This window comes from Arachis ipaensis, chromosome B8 (assembly GCF_059453495.1).
Source record: "Arachis ipaensis isolate K30076 ecotype BB chromosome B8, ASM5945349v1, whole genome shotgun sequence".
In the NCBI taxonomy this organism is placed as follows: domain Eukaryota; kingdom Viridiplantae; phylum Streptophyta; class Magnoliopsida; order Fabales; family Fabaceae; genus Arachis; species Arachis ipaensis.
The window spans coordinates 93176193-93194962 of record NC_142443.1 but is presented as its reverse complement, the minus strand read 5'-3'; the positions used below and the strand labels follow the sequence as shown (position 1 = coordinate 93194962).

The window sequence follows — 18770 nt, the reverse complement described above, 5'->3', positions numbered from 1 at the left end:
TCCTCTCTCCTTAAACTCTCGACCCCTTGGTGCGAATCCTTGGTTGTGCTCCCTATGACTTCCTTTCTCTGCAGCTACCTTTTTCACACACTTTTCAGCCACTCTGCTCTTAAGACTCAATCACAACCTCTTAATAATCTTTGATCCCCATACTCACATTACCTAATCGTTCAAACCTATAACATCAGTTTTCTAACAATAATCATTATCCCATTCCTACACATTTGCTCGAATCCAAAATATATCAATGCTATTTACAAGTCTTCTCTTTTCTCAATCACTAAGATCCAATCGATTCAAGCCTAATTAAACCAAATATTTTTAACCATTCGCCTCTAAGTATGTCACTCAGAAATTCCAAAACCAACACGTATCACTCATACCACTGTCAAAATTCCTCTTTGGGTGTGCTCTCACCGATTTGTTCTTGGGAATTCCTCCCCGATTACTTCATTCATGCCCATGAGACACCATTCGGATCTCGTCCACACTAAACAAGCGATATTGAAGTGATCAGACTCAATATCTCAAGTTAAGTGCTTCAAATTACCCAAGGTACACTCATGAACTTCATGCTAGACGTATCAACTAGATACCCTAACTAGCACAGGCACAGACTCAGAGTATGCATTGAACATAAGCAGTTCCATCCCTTAGGCTCACGAGGACGAACTGCTCTGATACTATACTGTAACACCCTAATATTCAAATCCTTATGCTCGAGTCATAAGTCAATGATAATATGGTGGTACGACTCTCTGGTGGATTTTTAATATATAACTATAAGTATATTTGAAAGGAGTATTAATCGAGAAGCCTGAAAAGAGTAAAAATAAAATTGCAAAGTCGTGTCACTCACGCATCGACAACTAAAAGTTAAAGCGTGAAGCCGAAAGCGATATACTGATAAAGGCATAAAGGAGATTAAGAGAAGGACAGTATATAGATATATAATATAGGTAAATAGCCACTAGTCGCGACCCGTGAAGTTTAGGCCGCTTAGGGTACATTATGAAAATAGTTGACAACAGTATCTCCTAATCTCTCCCAAAAGAAACATAAGAGCCTCTATAGGCAAGTTCAAAAGAGTTCAATACATAATGTAAGCTTTTCAAGGTAAAGGTGGAGAGATTCTAAGCAAAATATAAAGTAGAGAACATAAAGATCTTCGCCATCTATCAGATGAATCACAACTCACTTCTGAGCACCTGGACCTGTATCTGAAAAACAAGAGATATATATGGAATGAGAACCCCCCAACCCATGGTTCCCAGTACGATAAAAGTGCCAAATAAATAAAATGCATTGTAATAAAAACTCGCTAATAATCCTAAACTTCCTTTTCCAAACATACACCCTATGTTCTCGCTAATCCATACATAGGCAACTGTCATAAGGGAATGCTAAGTATAATTATTATCTTTCATTCTTCTCAACTTTCTCTAACTCTCCAACCAATCAGAATCAGGGTCATAAACAAAACCATCACCAGTTATTCTGTCTCAGCAAAATTTCTATATCGTTACCTCATATCCTCACCTAGAGCAAGTAAAATCACTTTACTGCGTCTACCCAGAGAACTCAAATTATCTCATTCAATAATCATCATCATTATTCAATTACATCATCAATTCATCTCATCAGGAACAGCCCTCAGCATCCACCGACACCAGCATGAGAACTCTCAGTTGTACAAACACAAACAATACAGACAAGTAATACACAATTAAAGTACAAGTAGAACAAGTAGCACATAATCAGGTAACATAGCATATATGATATAGCAATCCAAAACAAATAGGCAAACCCAAACAATTCAAACATATGAAAATGATGTATGCCTGCCCTATGGTTGATGAGTCTCACCTGTCGGTTATAAAGCCAACCCAACAAGTCCTGTTAGCTAACAATTGGATTATCTCTCTGTCGTTCATCCCCAACTCGAGTTATTCTCAATCATAAACATGATCATCATCATAATCATACAACACCCACACTGGTGTTTATCCATGGGGGCGAGCTCATCCAGAACATTCACAGTGCCTGGCCACACTTATGACATAGGGTCAGCAGAATCTCAGATCTCAACTTGGAGCAAGTGGAGCTGACCCACTGTGTCTACCCAAGGAAATCCGAGACTCAGATAGTTTCAATCTCAAATCATACTCGACTCCACTGCATCTACCCCAGGAGTCTCAAAAGCTCAACCTGGAGCGAGTGGAATCACCACTACTGCCGCTACTTCCCAGGCGTCATAATCTCTGACCCGGAGCAAGTGGGACAAACCACAACCCTTGCTACTACCCTGGCATCACAATCTCTGACACGGAGCAAGTGGGGTAAAACCACAACCCTTGCGTCTATCTGGGGAGCCTCTATACTAACTAACCTGGAGCAAGTGGGGTGCAACCACAACCCTTGCATCTACCCAGGAGGTACGTTCTCATATGCCCAGGAAGAACCAAGGAGGGGATCCTAACCTCCCACCATCTCGCTGGGGAGGGGGAATTTTACAATACCAGGAGGAACAAGGAAGGGGATCCTCACCTTCCTTCATCTCTCTGGGGTCGCACTTCCGAGAAAGAGAGCTCAACATAAAATAATCATTCAAGGCCATATTTTCATTTTCAGCCATAAATTAATATTTATCATAGCCATCTGGCTCATGGCATAACCCAAAACCAGCCAATAATCATTATCAAATATAGCCCTTTGGCTCACGGCATACACCGCATTTCCATCATCACTCTCAGCAACTCATACAGTCACCATTAATCATAACTCATCATTAATTCTCCCCTTACTTCGTCCACAGGTTACCACATCTCCTAGCCTCTTCCCATCGCTAGGCATACTATAAGTATTTAGGACATCAAGGGTAAGAATCGAGACGTAGAAGTCTGAAATTTGGCTTGAAAACTCAAAATCAGCTTTGGGGTGAAAATGACGTCACGCATGCGCGTCGCCCATGCGCACGCGTGGAAAGCAGAATAGTTACAGTGACACGTATGGGTCGCCCACACTTACGCGTGGATGGGAGAAAATTAAAGTGACGCCTGCGCGTCATCCACGCCTACACGTGGGTACGTTTTGTGCCCCTCGCACAAAACCAGCACAATTCCCGCACAACTCTCAAGAACTTTGGCTGGGCACTGGAATTAGTACATCGACGCGTATGCGTCGGCCAGGCGCATGCATGAGAGGGTAAAAAATCATGGTGACGCGTGCGCGTCGGCCATGCGTGAGCGTCGGAGTACAGTTTACCAAAAGTTTTACTAAGTTAAAAAGCTGCAGAATTACATTTTCAAACCCCAAACTTCCAACACACATAACTTCTTCTACAAAATTTCTTTTTCAACCATTTCTAAACCGTTGGAAAGATCGTTGAATAAACTTTCATAAAAATCCAATTTTGAAGGATTCCAAACTCTGTGCACCGAGTTATGGACCGCCAAAGTTGGTCAAAAATCAGTTTTTACCCAAAAGTAGAAATCACCAATTTTTCTAATTTTCACAAGCCATATTCATTTCCACTCGTCCAAATGACCACAACCCAACCACATTCACATAATTACACTCAACCAAAACCAAACCTACCTCATCTACACAATTTTACCCAAAACTATCAAATTCCACACCTCAATTCCTCAAACCTTATCATTCAATAACCAAACTAATTATTCACACATTCAATATCTAAAATCCTTCCAATCTTGTACATCATCACACAATGTAGAGTTAACTTACCCTCCTTCCCTTTTTCCAGCCTCCGGCCCAAAATTCACGGCCTCCGACCCAAATTCACAAGTTAAATGCATATTCCACAAACTGATATTCATTATTCAATTCATCAAATTCTCAACACACCAAACATACAAATTCACACAATTCTCAACTCAATAATCAATTCTCATTACATAACAATTATTCATATTAGTACCAACCATTTGCACAATCCAAACTTAATCCTAGGGTCATCTAGCCTATAAATTCTCATCACACCACATGGTACTTAAATGAAACTTAAACCGTACCTCTTGTAGCCAAAATAATTGAGATTCTTCTTGGAAGTCTCCACCAACCCTTAGCTCCAAGCCTCACCAAAGCTCCTCAAGCAACACCAACCTCCTAATTGTGCACCAAAATCACCAAATACACTAACATAACCAATTTCACATATATACATTAACCTAGGGTTCATGAAAATGATAAATCACAAGGTTTTGAGTACTTCTTACCTCAGCCCATATGAAATAGGGATAGAACCCACTTAGAATCCATGATAGAGTATCCCTAAACAACCAAAATCACATTATTTCAACACTAACTACCCAAAAATGCATAGGGAATTTCGAAACCTGGGCAAAGATAAATGGAATACTCACCACAAAACTTAAATATAATTATAGAGGATAAGAAGAGCGACGCGTGGCTGCAAACGGCTCGTCAATCGGAGCTCTGTAGCTCAAGTTATGGTGATTTGAAGTTGGAACTAGGATTAGGTTTTCTCCTCTCTTCTCTCTTCTCCAAAGCTGCGCCCCAAACCCTTTCCTTTAGGGTAAATAAGCCGAAATGCTCATAACTAATGTTTATATATGTTGGGTCTTGGGCCCACTTTGGCCCGGTTCATTTATTTTTGTCCGTTGGCCCAATTTTGGGCCAAAACCTTTAAGATTAGAGTTTTAAATCGCATTTTAAATATTTCTACCTTCCCTAATTATAAATCCTAATTTCTTAGCCTTATACACTTATAATTAATTTTCTCAGCTGCAGTACCAGACAGATCTCAGTCGGTACTGCCGGTCAAAATTCCAATGTGCATTTTTACGTAGAAAATCATGTTTTCCGACTCAGAAAAAATCACTGAATCCAAATATCATATTTAAATTATCAAATTCCGATTGCTAGATTTTCTAACCATATTTGCACCTATTTAATTTATTATTTAATTAATTACGGTATGACCGGGTTTTACACTAACTGAACCTTGAAGACCAAGGATAGTAACTGATGGGCTGGACTGTATGAGGAGTAGAATGACACTACAAATGGGGTTGTTATTCAACTATCAATAGTTCTTCACTCTTTACATTATTGTCTCTCTACGTTTGAATCTGTGGCCAATGTAAAATTTCACATCACTGTCTATGTTGTAATCGTTCCCACCCATATTGAAAAATAGAGTTTTTCCATGCATCGCGTCCAGATCTAATGTATGATAGTGACTGAATACAGCTGGTAAGGCCGAAATTAATTGCGGGACAAGCAGAAGATACCAAACTAAAGCATCGATCAAAGTCTCTAGTACAAACTCCTCCTCATCATCATCCTCAAAAGAATCACTATCGTTGCTATTGGAAACAAAATTCTCACCGGACTCCTCACCGTCCACGTCCATGTCCATTACTGTACTAGCACAATGCAGCGGTGGTGGTATAAGAAGTAGGTCATCCTGAACAAAATTTGTAACGACCCAATTTCCAGTACGGCATGCTCATACCGAAACATCGAGTGTTACCAATTTGAAACTACACCAACACTGTTATTAATAATATCAAGCCTGTAATCAGGTTAACAGAACTCGATTTTTATGAAAAATTTTCTTTAAAGAAAATAAAACCGCAACCAAAACGATAAACAGATACATACACAAATAGGATAATAAACTACATATATATATATATATATATATATATATATATATATATATATATGTATAAGAAAATACATCGAAGTTATATTTATATAACAATATATGTATATACCATAGTGAATTCATAATCATTTTCATTCTTTCTTTATTTTATTAGAATGGGGTAAAAAAAGCCAATTTAGATCAATCTAGATGAGTAAAAGCATTTTCAACAGATATATTGATATATCTATTCTTGGTTGACACCAATATATGCCTCGTGTTATATTGTTGAATAACAACCCATCAATTTTCTAGTTAGAGAGAATTCCTGTGCTTGGGAGTCCTGATAATTAAAAAAACCAAGATTTCCTGCTCAACTGCTGAGTGCTGACCAGAAGTTGTGGCGGAAGTCCCGATAGGCTCTATGGTAAAAGGGTCAGAGGGGCGAGTAGAAAGAGACTCTATCGACATATCCAAACTTACTGGAGGAGACTCAGGGATGTAGTCATCGATGACAGGGCCAGGTTCAGGCACCGCCTGACCAACCTGTTGTGCTGAAACAGGACCTCCATGCACATGATCAAAAGGATGACAAACAGAATCAGCATGTAACCAAGATAGCATTAAAGCATACGGTGCATCAGGATCAAAGAGAGGTGAAGCTAGCAAATACTGAAAGGGATGATCTCTAACTATGTACTTACAAACTTGAGGCTCCGCGGCCACCACATAGAAGCTGTGAAGGATAGGATCCTCATACACATAAGATTGCTTGAGCTCAGAGAAAATGACATCCATCCCTATTTGAAGGGGGTAGGAAGCTAAGGGAAAAGAACTGAGGAGTTCTTAGTAGGGTCGGGGTGAAATAAGTTAATTTGCTTTTTATATAATGACCATGTGTCCCAGATCAATCGGACCACAACAAAAGAACATAGAGCAAACAACAAACAAAAGCAAACAGCAACATAACATACAATACAAGAACGAATTCAAAACACACAAGAGATATGTGCAAACAAGTATGATGCATGTCTAGCCTTAGTGCAGGTAATGAACTTATCCGTCAATTTTCCACCCGTGCCTGACATTACATCCTTACGGACATTGTCTCTCATTGCCATCGCTTCGGGATATAGTGCCCGATACATTCTTAGGTTATAGGGCCCACATGCTCTTGGGCTATAGCACCCATACTGCTCCCACGATTAAAGTGACGGGTCATACTCTTGGGCTATAGCACCCTACCACTCTTCGATAATTCGCTGGATAAATTGATGACAAGAAGAGTCATTGGTGTAGCACTTCCAACCACAATTATCTCATCACATAATCAAATAACTTTCAAGATATAATAGTTCTTTATCCAGAATTTCACAATTTCTTTAAAATAATAAAGTGAAACAAAACGAGTCATGAGATTTAATTTTAGAATCACTTTTTCGAATATCTCAGAGTTATGTTTAAATTCTATAAATACTTTTAAAATTATGCATAAATATGTCCACTAAACTAAAATACATAAATATGGTTAAACTTTAAAAAATGGCATATTCTGTAAGTTACTTTAATTAAATTTACGTACCTTAAAAATTATTCTAAATAACTCTGAATTTCTAAGAAAAGACCAATCTCCACTGGTTACTTTATAAATCATTCAAAATATTGTACAATTTTCAAATACTCAAAATTTCATTAAAATAAGTAAATTGGGCACGGTTCTTCCGTTTTCAAAATAAAACCTTGCTCATTCATTAGAGTCATATTTTTCCCAAAGTCATCTTCCACTTTAAACCCTTTATTTCAAACCAATTATTTTTCTTCAAAAACCAGACTCAATTTAATTTCGATAATGTTCATATGTATTTATAAATAAATAATTTTTATTCATTAAATCTTTCTGAAAAGCTAAGCCTCTGCTCTTTTTTACTCGAAACATCTGTTCAAAATATTTGTTTTAAATATATTTAATCCCAAATCAACATCCAACCGACAGAACTCAATTACATACTATTATATAACTCAGATTTCAGCCAATTATTCAATAACAACATCTCAGTTTCTAATTCCTCAACATGGCTGAATCACAACAATTCCAGCAGCAATTCAACTAAAATTTCAAAGCCAATAATCATATATTTGAACAACAAACATCAACAAACAACAATCCAATCACATATATCAATTAATTTATAATTTTAACTGATTAAAGAGTCAAACCCTACCTCTGTGAAGCGCAGAACACACACAAGATATCGGAGGAGGCTTCTGATCAGTTAAACAGAGCGAAAACGTTGAAAACTTGGTGGTTTCTCTCTTCTTTTAGTTCGGCCGAACTGGTTTCTAACAAGGGCAGCTCCACTTCGTAATTCTACCGAACAAAACGCACGTCACCGCATAGAGGAGGAAGATACGGTCACTTCTATCGGATTAAAATTTTTGTGGGGTCACAGATCTCAAAAAATCAAGATCGGAAAGTTTGAAAATCAACAAAATCCTCCCATTTCTCCCATGCATGCCTCGACTATCTTGAGAGAAGAGAGAGAGAGAGAGAGAGGATTTGTGCTTTTTATATCACTTGATTAGTGACTAAGTGTCACTTAATCAAAGGGAAGGAGGCATGCGTCACGACACGTGGCGCATTAAGTGCTGTGTGTCGCGATTTTAAACCGTTGAGTCAGAGAAGTTAATTTTTAAATATCTTGGAAGGTAACTAAGGTAATTGGGCATGATAAAAACTCAATTAATTATATCAAATGGTGATACTTAATTAAAATAAGGATTGGATAAATTATTGATGTAAATGACATTAGTAAAGCCAAGCTTTTACAATATTTCGGGTCCAACATCAAGTGACCATCCTTCGTCAAATAAAATTAAATAATAGCATAATATTAATATTACATTATTATTCATTTTTTTTTCGGACAGGGACATTATTATTCATTTTATTTAAGGATTGCAGAAAAATTTATCATAGACGTTATGTGAAAAAAACGTAAAACTCGCATACACGAATCTGTCAAAAAAAACTAGGATGTTACGAAATTCAAGTGGCCGGATCCACCACCACCAACCTCCCCAGAAAGCTCCATCACTTGTTCCGCCATGATTCTCCCATAGATATCAAACTTGAAGCGCACATACTCATCGCCATGGAGCAAAAATAGACGAAACCGAAAAATTTCATTTCCCATCAGTGCTAGCAACCTATACCCAACTCTTCCAACCCATACCTGCTAGCACCGATATTCGTCAATATTAGACTCTGTAGCTCAGACAAAGAATTTACTCTCCAAGTGTACAACAGAATAAGATTATCAAACTGAAATATCATGCGCAGTGTCACTGTTTCTCATATGACAATTGGGATACACACTTTTAATAACATATCCACTACCAGTAGACATTTTTGCTTAATTTTTTGAAAAAAATAGAGGAAAAGTGAAATATTTGTGGAGAATATAAATGGTTGCAGATCATTTTATAGCTGCTCAACATTTGTCGTACTTTATCTCATTTACAATGCAAACATCATAACTTTTCAAATATCTCGTTTACACTAATCTCGTTTACAGTGTAAACGAAATATACACACACTTATTTCGTTTACACTGTAAACAAGATAAGTAATACAATGCAAATTGCTGAAATTAGTAAAAACGCTACAAATTACCTATATTCATAAATAAAACATATATTTTATTTATTTAAAAAAAATCCCGTGTAACTGAATACATAAAGTAAGGCATGCATGATTCTATGGAGTTCTAGGTTAAGGTACACGGAGTCCCTTTGGACTATATAAATATAGAGACAACAATGTAACTACTATTGGCAATATGAATAGTAACAGAGGTGGAGAACCTAAGAATGCAGGGGGCTTTAGATCTAACAAGAAAGAGATTATTAAAGACAAAGGAGGAAAGAGTAGGTGACATGTAGGGCTTAGCAAATGAATAAAGGGAGTATAGAGGAACATGAAACACAAGAGAATGGAGTGGGTAATCACTAGAAAACCAAGATAGGAGCAAGTTGGGAGAACTATTTCAAGTTTGTGTTATTGAGCCACCTCCACACCATGAGCGTCAAACATCTTTTCTAACAAGCATTGTGCACCATGGGACAACTCCCTGATGCCGCTTTCCCTTTTGCTTTGGAGCTTCTTGGAGTTGGAGAATGAGAAGAATCAATATTGGCTCAACATGGAAGAAGGGTTAGCAAATAAGTCAGAAGTGCCCGTTCAGTTTCAGGTGGGATCCCAACTAGCATGTATAACTCGAGTGGTAGTAAAGCGAGGGTTGCTGGGGTTGTTTTCCGGATCTTTTCTCGGCCGAAGCCCAAGAGGGTGGCTGGGTTAGAGATCCAAATGTTTGGCTGATGGGCCTTTTTGGGCTGGGCTTTTCAGCCTTTGTCTTTTTCACAGACCTTGACAAAAAAGAGGTAAAAAAAAAAGACACTGCCAGAATTCCAGATATTGATCATAATAATTTCTAACCATAAGGTATTCATGACCAAAAAAACAAAAAACAATGTATTCACATTTGAGTCCCTGTCATTTGTCTCATTATAAGCCAAATTATATCTTAAAAGGCAACTCTTTCCTCTGTCCTCGTCCACTTGATGCTAGTTAAATTTTGTGATATTAAGAATGTAAAAGCTTCACTCTTAGAACAAGGCATGCAAACACACAAGTATGATTCTGGAGTAAATTAAGTAACAATATTAGTTGTATTGATTATTATTGGTTCAAAGATCTTTCATTATAAAGGGTCAAATTTGGGTCTGGAAAAGCATACACAACTTCAAAGAGAAATTGACCATCAATGATGGCAGCAAAATTACAAAAATAGAAACAGCAACAATTCAGAGACACATAGGACTATATAGTGCTTCCCTTTCAATTAGGTTCAGATTGTGACTCCACAATTTATCAGGAAAATAGAAAGTGACCATCATCCATCACAAGATCTAAATATTGCACTTCTACCTAGTGTAACTAGTTACCACCACCTCTCAATGCAAGCACCAAGTGAAGCACCGATCCGCCTTCGATGTTGTACTCTTTCGCCGTTTTGTCATCTGCGAGCTGCTTACCCGCATATATCAGCCTGCACACAGTTCCAACAATTGTAAAGTTTTCAACACAACTTAAAAACATAAAAACATAATCATAAAGAAATTAGAAAAGAAGTATCATCCGAAACAGGATATGTACTTTAATTTAAGGGCATGAGAATTATACATCAGTAATGCACTTGAATATCAAGCATTAGCAACTCAAATAAAATATAAAAAGCAATTAAATTAACAAGATTCAAGAGGCAAGGAATTTGTCCATTCAAATGCTGTGTTAATTGCGTATGGCTTATTTTTTATGAATATTTTGTTTACTTCTATATCACTGACTCGTCAGCATGCATCTTAGTCCACTTTAATTTTACTAGACCGAATAATTGTCAAGTAAACAAACAATATCTAGATGCAAGTATCTTTTTAATATATAAAAGAAGAAAAATGCTTCACAAGAAAAAGAATTACAAAGAGCATGGGGCACAACAGATTTTCAAAGGGTGGGGGGAGGGATAATCCTCTAAAAACATCATGTTCCTTGAACCAAATTAAAGCCTAAATGCAAGTATCTTCTTTAATCTTTACCATTATGAACTAAATGGCACACAGAAAAAAGAAAAAGAGAAAACCTTTGCTGCACAGGAGGAATGCCCTCTTTCTCTTCAACACGTTCCTTGATTCGATCAATCGTATCAGTTGGTTCAATGTCAATTTCAATTTCTTTTCCAGTTAGAGTCTTCACTTTGATCATGGTTCCTCCCCTGAGCCTCAAAACCAAGTGAAGTGTCGACTCCTTTTGTATGTTGTAGTCGGCAAGAGTGCGCCCATCTTCCAGCTGCTTGCCCGCAAAGATCAGCCTCTGCTGGTCAGGTGGGATACCCTCCTTATCCTACAAACACGTATTACATGCATCTTATAAGTGAAACTATCATTCTCACACAAAGCCCAAACTTCACAGGCATCAACAATAACCAACCCTCCAAGCCAGGTCAAAATTCAAACATCACAATAAGCATCATTTTATACAAAACTACACACAAAGATTCAACAAGAGAATCATGTCAAACTCTCAATACCATCAGAAAACCTGCCTTGAAGAGCTTATTTTCTGCTCATAAAGGATGATCCTCTCTTATCGGAATAGCTTTATAAAGGGATATAAGATGTGTTTTGCACTTCGTTTCATAAGGTTAGTTACCAAAGCAAGAAAATAACTTGGGCATAGCAGTTTTCCATAACAATCCTTCACTAAGAAGGGTTACAACACTTCAGCTTTCACAGCTTTTCAACTTATCCAACCAATGACCTAATGTGTCCAAAAGCCTAAAAGTGACTCCCTTAAGACGAAAGACTCAATACCCAAAACATCATAGGTAAACCAATGCAAGAAACGATGTTGATCATGCCAGAACACAATACATATTCAAAGTATGAACCTTTATAATTCAAGTAATTTCAACTTTTAACGCTACAAGAACACAAAATATCATAAGCCCTTGAAAATTTACCAACAAGAGTCATGCTTATATATCAACCAAAGAAAAAGAATCAGAGAAAAACCCTACTCGAATTAACATAAAAAAAAACCTGGATCTTGGCCTTGACGTTGTCGATGGTGTCGCTGCTCTCAACCTCAAGGGTGATTGTCTTTCCAGTAAGAGTTTTCACGAAGATCTGCATCTTCTTTTCTTCTTCTTCTTCTTCTTCTTCTTTCTACTTATTAGAGTGAGCGGGTTTGTGTAGACAGAGAAGAGAAGGGAAGAAATAGGTACCGAAGTTATTATGTGTGAGGAGGTTGTAAATTGTAAGCTATGTGTTTGCGTTTGAAGCAAAATTCAATAAAATATATATATATATATATATATATATATGGGTCATGGATGACGATATTGGGACTAATTTTTTTAATGTTATTTTACGCACAATCCTTTTTGTATTTAATATTAGTATAAATTTGTAAAAAAAAAGTAGCATCATTAAAATTAATGTATCAAGGATTCCAAATTTTTTTGTTGATTCACTCTTTTATTTATTAAACATCGATAAAAATAATAAAAATAGAATTAATTAAAATAACAAATTATTTATAATTTAACTAAAATGTTTTGACTTTAAATTTTGAAAACATAAAATGAATAATTTTTTATAAATTATATATAAGGACATTTAAAAGAAAAAGACATACACCAATCTTTTTTATATCTTCATTATATAGTATAGATAAAAATGATGATATTCATTCTCTATTTATTATTATTTACATTAAATTTGTATGATTTGATTAATTTAATTTAATTTAATTTAATTTAGAATTTGGTTAAAAAAATACTCTAAGGTATAAGTTAAGAGAGTTAAGATAGAAAATTTCTACTATTTTAATATATTAACAATGAATTATCTATATATTTAAATATTATGAACAAAAATAATATTTATTATTTAGTAAATTTCTTTATAAATGAAAATTATATTGATAACAAATTTAAAACGTATCATTTTTATTAAAATTCACTTTCATACAATACTTTTTTATTAAAAATATAAATTATAGCAAATAACACGTACACTTATTAGTAAAAAAATTATATAAAAATATTTTGTAAATATTATTCCAAAAATGTTAAATGGCTAAGTGAAGTTTGTAATTAAATCTAACTGAAAGATGACAATTAATTAACATGAGAAGAGAAATTAAATCATTCAAAAAAATTTTTTTTCTGAAATGAGTGAAACTATGAATATTTATTAAGTCTTTGGACTTGTATACAGCAAAATATATTAGTTTTTAGTTCAAAAGATCCCTTAAATTGATTAAAAACACCATTTGAGGTTGAAGAGTGAGACACAGCTAACTAAATAATAGTTGTTATAAATAACACATTTTATATTTTGTTAAAGTGCTTTATGAGATGCTTTAGATTATGAGGTATTGTCAAACTTGATATAAGAATATTGTAAATTCTAGGTAATTAATAAATAATTAACTAATAAATTAATTATTATTAAAAAAAATTAAAAAATTAAATTTTATAATTTAATAAAATAAAAATAATTAAAATATAGATTTTAATATTAATTTTAAAATTTTTTATCCAAAAAAAGACTAACAGACTAAATAAGTTGGACTGAATTTACATTGGCTCAAAGCCCATCATATATATAGTCAATTCAGCCTTTCTTCCTCTCTCATTTCTCCATTCACACTGATTGAGGAAAATGAGAGCTCATGGAACCTTAACCCTTAACTCCAAAAATCAATTGCCCATCATTTTCAATCCGGAATTCTGATTGACGAGTCGTTAGTGATTACCCGTTTGTTTCGGAATTCTCTACAAAACCACTAAACAATTTAGTAAGAAAGTTGAGATTTCGTGCCCAATTCTTTCCCTTCCAGTTTTGTAATTTTGGGTATATATGTTAAGGAAATTTGTGTTTTTGGTAATGTTAGGTGTGAATTAACTTTGGAAAATCATTGGGCTTTGCCCCAATCATTCGTAGGTAAGGTGAAAAGCCTCTAACTCTTGTAAAATATTTTGGTATAGCAAACCCTATGTTGACTTAGTGATATTTATATAGTATTAGATTGAATTATGAGTTTTGGAGGCAAATTGGTGGTGTTGGGAGCTTGAATTTAGACCTTGGAGGCTGGGTTTCTATTTGGTGTGCATTTAGTGCTTTGGATGTTTGTAGAATGGTGATATTTGTGGCATTCCAGGCTTAGGAAGGAATTGGTTAAGGTATGATTTTGGTTTCCCTTAGATAATGTGTAATGTAACGTGAAAACATAGGCTAGTTGACTGTAGGATAAGTTGAATTATGTGAACTTGTTAAGGTTTAGTGATTTGGTGAAAGTGTTGAGTTTAGTTATGTGAATGTGTTGATAATTGATGATTGTGGTGATTGATGAGGATTGATGAATGATTATGAGTTGTGCTATAATTTATTGAATTGTGTTGTTGTTGGATATTAATTGTTTGGTGAAAATTGATAAAATTGAGTATTGAAGTATTGTGGAAGGAAGAAAATGGTTGTGAAATTATTTTGAGTGTATTTAATGTTGTTTTTGAGGTGTGAAACTTTGGTTTGAAATTGAGAATTTGGAAAATAGAGGTTTTGAACTCTTTTGGTAAAAAATAGATTTTTAATGAACTTTGATGGACCCTAACTTGAGCCTCAAATTTTGGATTTGAATAAAATCTATTTTCAATTAAAGATAATTTTGAAAGCTTTAAAATGGTATAAATTTTGTGGAAATCAGAGTTTTGTAGAGGAAGTTATGGATAGCGAAAGTTGGGTGCCAAAAACTAAATTTTCCTAAGTTGCAGAAAACTAGGAATTCTGGTGTGTGTACGTACGCACGCTAGTGAGTGCATGTACGAACCAGGGAGTGCATTTGAGCTCATGCGTATGCACTCAGGGGTGTGCGTGGACTTTGTAAGTGTGCGTACGCACAGGCTGGGAAAGTTGTCTGATTTGCAACCTGTTTCTGGCGTTTAACTCTAGAATAGGGCAGGAAGTTAGCGTTTGAACGCCAGTTTGCGTCATCAAAACTCGGGCAAAGTATGGACTATTATATATTGCTGGAAAGCCCTGGATGTCTACTTTCCAACGCAATTGAGAGCGCGCCAATTGGGTTTCATTAGCTCTAGAAATTCTATTTCGAGTGCAGGGAGGTCAGAATCCAACAACATCTACAATCCTTCTTCAGCCTCTGAATCAGATTTTTGCTCAAGTCCCTCAATTTCAGCCAGAAAATACCTGAAATCACAGAAAAACACACAAAATCATAGTAAATTCCAGAAATGTGATTTTTATTTAAAACTAATAAAAATATAATAAAAAGTAACTAAAACATACTAAAAACTATGTAAGAATAATGCCAAAAAGCGTATAAATTATCCGCTCATCACAACACCAAACTTAAATTATTGCTTGTCCCCAAGTAACTGAAAATCAAATAGGATAAAAAGAAGAGAATATACTATAAATTCCAAAATATTAATGAAACTTAGCTCCAATCAGATGAGCGGGACTAGTAGCTTTTTGCCTTTGAATAGTTTTGGCATCTCATTTTATCCTTTGAAGTTCAGAATGATTGGCATCTATAGGAACTCAGAATTTAGATAGTGTTATTGATTCTCCTAGTTCAGTATGTTAATTATTGAACACAGCTATTTTATGAGTCTTGGCCGTGGTCCTAAGCACTTTGTTTTCCAGTATTACCACCGGATACATAAATGCCACAGACACATAACTGGGTGAACCTTTTCAGATTGTAACTCATCTTTGCTAAAGTCCCCAATTAGAGGTGTCCAGGGTTCTTAAGCACACTCATTTTTTGCTTTGGACCTTAACTTTAACCGCTCAGTCTCAAGCTTTTCACTTGACACATTCACGCCACAAGCACATGGTTAGGGACAGCTTGGTTTAGCCGCTTAGGCCAGGATTTTATTTCTTTGGGCCCTCCTATCTACTGATGCTCAAAGCCTTGGATCCTTTTTATTTTACCCTTGCCTTTTGGTTTAAAGGGTTACTGGCTTTTTGCTCTTGCCTTTTGGTTTAAAGAGCTCTTGTCTTTTTCTGCTTGCTTTTTCTTTTTTCTTTCTTTTATTATTTTTATTTTTATTTTCGCAAGCTTTGTTCTTCACTGCTTTTTCTTGCTTCAAGAATCAATTTTATGATTTTTCAGATTATCAATAACATTTCTCCTTTTTTATCATTCTTTCAAGAACCAACAATTTTAACATTCATAAACAACAAATTCAAAAGACATATGCATTGTTCAAGCATTCATTCAGAAAACAAAAAGTATTATCACCACATCAAAATAATTAAACTAAGCTCAAGGATGAATTCGAAATCATGTACTTCTTGTTCTTTTATTTTTAGAACATTTTTCATTTAAGAAAGGTGATGGATTCATAGGACATTCATAGCTTTAAGGCATAGACACTAGACACTAATGATCATGTAGTAAGACACAAACATAATTAAAAATGAAGCATAGAGAAAGAAAACAGAAAAATTAAATAGACAAGGGGATTAAGGAACGGGTCCACCTTAGTGAGGGTGGCGTCTTCTTCCTCTTGAAGAACCAATAGTATTCTTGAGCTCCTCTATGTCTCTTCCTTGCCTTTGTTGCTCCTCTCTCATGGCTCTTTGATCTTCTCTAATCTCATGGAGAATGATGGAGTGCTCTTGGTACTCCACCCTTAGTTGTCCCATGTTGGAACTCAATTCTGCTAGGGAGTTGTTAATTTGCTCCCAATAGTTCTGTGGAGGAAAGTGCATCCCTTGAGGCATCTCAGGGATTTCATGATGAGGGATTTCCTCATGCTCTTGTTGAGGTCCATGAGTGGGCTCTCTTGTTTGTTCCATCCTCTTTTTACTGATGGGCTTGTCCTCTTCAATGAGGATGTCTCCTTCTATGTCAATTCCAACTGAATTGCAGAGGTGACAAATGTGGTGAGGAAAGGCTAACTGATGAGCGGATATTTTATACGCTTTTTGGGGTTAATTTCATATAGTTTTTAGTATGTTTTAGTTAGTTTTTAGTTTATTTTCATTAGTTTAGTAAAGATTCATATTTCTGGACTTTACTATGAGTTGTGTGTTTTTCTGTAATTTCAGATATTTTTCTGGCTGAAATTGAGGGAGCTGAGCAAAAATCTGATTCAGGCTGAAAAAGGACTGCTGATGCTGTTGGATTCTGACCTCCCTGCACTCAAAGTGGATTTTCTGGAGCTACAGAACTCGAAATGGTGTGCTTCTAATTGCGTTGGAAAGTAGACATCCAGGGCTTTCCAGCAATATATAATAGTTCATACTTTGCTCAAGGATAGATGACGTAAACTGGCGTTCAACGCCAGTTCTCTGCCCAATTCTGGCGTCCAGCGCCAGAAAAGGATTAAAAGTTAGAGTTCAACGCTAGAAATGGATCCAAACCTGGCGTTGAACGCCCAAAATGGCCTTATGCACGTGAATTGCTTAAGTCTCAGCCCCAGCACACACCAAGTGGGCCCCAGAAGTGGATCTCTGCACCATCTGTCATAGTCTACTCACTTTTTGTAAACCTAGGCTACTAGTTTAGTATTTAAACAACTTTTAGAGACTTATTTTGTATCTCATGACATTTTAGATCTAAACTTTGTACTCTTTGACGGCATGAGTCTCTAAACTCCATTGTTGGGGGTGAGGAGCTCTGCTGTGTCTCGATGAATTAATGCAAGTATTTCTGTTTTCTATTCAAACATACGTGTTCCTATCTAAGATATCCATTCGTGCTTAACTATGGAGAAGGTGATGATCAGTGACACTCATAACCTTCCTCAATCCATGAACGTGTGTCTGACAACCACCTCCGTTCTACATCAGATTGAATGAATATCTCTTAGATTCCTTAATCAGGATCTCCGTGGTATAAGCTAGATTGATGGCGGCATTCATGAGAATCCGGAAAGTCTAAACCTTGTCTATGGTATTCCGAGTAGGATTCAGGGATTGAATGACTGTGACGAGCTTCAAACTCGCGAGTGCTGGGCGTAGTGACAGACGCAAAAGGATGGTGAATCCTATTCCAGCATGATCGGGAACCTCAGATGATTAGCCGTGCTGTGACAGAGCATTTGGACCATTTTCACAAGAGGAGGGGATGTAACCATTGACAACGGTGATGCCCCAACACACAGCTTGCCATAGAAGGACGTGCGTGCGTGAATCAGAGAATAGAGGAAAGCAGAGATTCAGAAGACAAAGCATCTCCAAAACTCCAACATATTCTCCATTACTGCATAACAAGTAACTTTTAACCCATGCTCTCTTGTTCATTCGCAATTCAACTGATAAATATAATTGACTTCCTGACTAAGAATTGCAAGATAACCATAGATTGCTTCAAACCAACAATCTCCGTGGGATTCGACCCTTACTCACGTAAGGTATTACTTGGACGACCCAGTGCACTTGCTGGATAGTGGTACGAGTTGTGAAAAGTGTGATTCACAATTCGTGCACCACTAACCTTGCCAAAGTGGAGGACTTGTCAGCCACCTGGTAGAGTTCTTGA

General features: G+C 36.1%; 1 protein-coding gene across 1 annotated transcript; it reads right to left on the bottom strand.

Annotated features, from left to right (window-relative positions):
• Positions 1-10376: 10376 nt before the first annotated feature.
• LOC107613626 (ubiquitin-NEDD8-like protein RUB2) lies at positions 10377-12554 on the bottom strand. Its single transcript, XM_016315718.3, has 3 exons — positions 12293-12554; positions 11335-11594; positions 10377-10743 (listed from the first exon to the last, which is right to left on the bottom strand). The coding sequence occupies exons 1-3, from the start codon at positions 12383-12385 to the stop codon at positions 10632-10634; spliced, it is 465 nt and encodes a 154-aa protein (XP_016171204.1). The 5' UTR covers positions 12386-12554; the 3' UTR covers positions 10377-10631.
• Positions 12555-18770: the final 6216 nt, after the last annotated feature.

Bases quoted from the DNA above. Each gene is read 5' to 3' on its own strand.
- LOC107613626 (XM_016315718.3), bottom strand. From the start codon at position 12,385: ATGCAGATCTTCGTGAAAACTCTTACTGGAAAGACAATCACCCTTGAG. The intron at 11,595-12,292 runs GTTTTTTTTTAT...ACGTGTTTGTAG, and splicing joins ACGTCAAGGCCAAGATCCAG to GATAAGGAGGGTATCCCACC. The intron at 10,744-11,334 runs GTTTTCTCTTTT...AACTGTGTGCAG, and splicing joins ATTCCTCCTGTGCAGCAAAG to GCTGATATATGCGGGTAAGC.